The following is a 2,172-nucleotide window of genomic DNA, read 5'->3' as shown; positions in this document are numbered from 1 at the left end:
ATCTCATTATTATTATTTTACAAACACTATTTATTAAAAAATATTTTTATACTATACACTCATCTAAAATAAAGAGGGTGGACAACAATATATAGAAATACAGTAAAACACACAAAAATAAGAATAAAATAAATAATAAGAATGACTGGATTATTTAAACAAGGTCATGATTTTCAATAAAATGTATTATTAATCCTGGAAATGGATGGATTGATGCATCCTTTCAGAGACTGAACTGTATAACACCCCCCTCCAAAAGAGAGAGAGAGAAATGCCACAGAAAATGCTCAGGTTGCTTCTATTACATATTAAGTTGCTTCACCTCACAAGTTTCCTAATATTATTCCTCAGTGAATTTTTTACCTCCTTGTTCCTTAGGCTGTATATAAATGGGTTGGCCAGAGGCGACAGAGCTGTGTACAAGAGAGAAGAAATCTTTTGCATCTCTTTGTTCTCTGTTGACTTCGGTATCATATACTCAATCATGAGTGTGCCATAAAAAATTGAAACCACAATCAAGTGAGAGGAGCAGGTGGAAAAGGCCTTTTGCCTCCCAGTGGCAGAGGGGATCCTTAAAATGGCAGCAATAATGTATACATAGGAAGTTATAGTTAGAACAAATGGAGGGACTGTAAATATGACAGCCACAATGTAACTTGCCATTTCCAACACACTGGTGTCGCTGCAAGAGAGTCTGAGAAGAGGGAAGTATTCACAGAAGTAATGATCCATTTCACTAGGGCCACAAAACATTAACTGTAATATCAAAATGAGTAATATCAAGCAAGCTATAAATCCACTGAACCAAGATGCAGCTGCTAAATGGATAGAAGTCTGGGTTTTCATAGTTGTTGCATAGTGCAATGGTTTACAGATTGCTAGGTACCTGTCATAAGACATCACACAGAGTAAAAAGCATTCTGTAGCTTCCAAGGAACCAAAGAGATACCACTGTGTTAAGCAGCTGTTGTAGGAAATCCTTCTGTCTCCAGTAATGAGAGCCAAAAGCATCCGTGGGAATATATTGGAGCTACAGCAGGCCTCCAGGAAGGAGAGATTCCCCAGGAAAAAGTACATGGGGGTATGAAGGTGCTGATCAAAGACAATAAGGGCAAACGTAAGAATATTTCCAGTTATGGTCACAACATAAATTACCAGAAATGTCAGGAAAAGAAGTGTCTGCAATTCGTAGAATTCCCGAAATCCCAGGAGAATAAATTCTGGCATCTTTGTCTGGTTTCCCAACATTGAGACAAATGAAATCTTTGTGAAAAGAACAATGCAGAGAGAGGAGTCATATGATATACCACTTCATATTTCAGCAGAATTCTTCAAATAGTTTACAGGATTGAGCATGATTAAGAGTGTGAATGATGGTTCATTAATAAAAAGGAAAATCACAGATTTTTTGTATAAGATTTTATCAAAGATCATGAATACAGTTCAAAGATCCTCACGAAGGTTTTTATTTTCCTTTCAATGTAAAACTAATTTCAAAAGTGTTTTTTTTTGGGGGGGGGGCATCTGTTGAAGGCAACTCTAGTCCTTGACACCTGCTGCCATAATGAATTAATCAGCCATTAACAGGTTGCAAAAAAGAGAAGAAAAAATGTAATTCTTTTCCTGCAACAGATTATCATGGTCATAGCTTTGGAAGAATAGTTTGTGGGACATGTTTATCTTATAACTTAGGGACTTAACTGAATTTATATTACTTTGTTATACCTTTTACCTTTACCTTTGATATGACTGTCTATAGTAAAAGTTCCCTGGGCAAGTCTAAAAAAACAAAAAAAAAATGTCACATACAAATTTAATAATAAGAGGAAAGTTAAAATATAATGGAAACAAGTAGAAACCTCAATTTAAACACATGCTAAAAGTAAGCACCAGACTATGAGACATAAGTTAAAGATCTGGGTAAATATATTCACCTGGCACTGAACAGATCACAAAAATAGTGTTGAAGAAACCTCCCTCAGCCATTTCTGAAAAGACCATACTTCCTGATAGTTACCCACCTCTCTTCATTTATGATTTGTCTATAGCTCTACTTCTATTGCTGTTATTCAGCGCAGAGAAATTTTATGATAACAAATGGATCAGTTCCTAGGTCCTTTTCTTTCCCTCATCTCATTCAGAGTCCTTGTGTCTTTCAGTGCTACGAACTAA

General features: G+C 35.7%; 1 protein-coding gene across 1 annotated transcript; it reads right to left on the bottom strand.

Annotated features, from left to right (window-relative positions):
• Window positions 1–318: 318 nt before the first annotated feature.
• LOC310691680 (olfactory receptor 6C4-like) lies at window positions 319–1,227 on the bottom strand (the record flags this gene model as incomplete). Its single annotated transcript, XM_083471545.1, has 1 exon — window positions 319–1,227. The coding sequence occupies one exon, from the start codon at window positions 1,225–1,227 to the stop codon at window positions 319–321; it is 909 nt and encodes a 302-aa protein (XP_083327671.1).
• Between the last annotated feature and the right edge of the window lie 945 nt (window positions 1,228–2,172).

This window comes from Podarcis liolepis (genome assembly GCF_965112155.1).
Source record: "Podarcis liolepis genome assembly, chromosome: 13".
NCBI lineage: Eukaryota > Metazoa > Chordata > Lepidosauria > Squamata > Lacertidae > Podarcis > Podarcis liolepis.
This window is presented reverse-complemented; position numbering and strand designations above follow the sequence as displayed.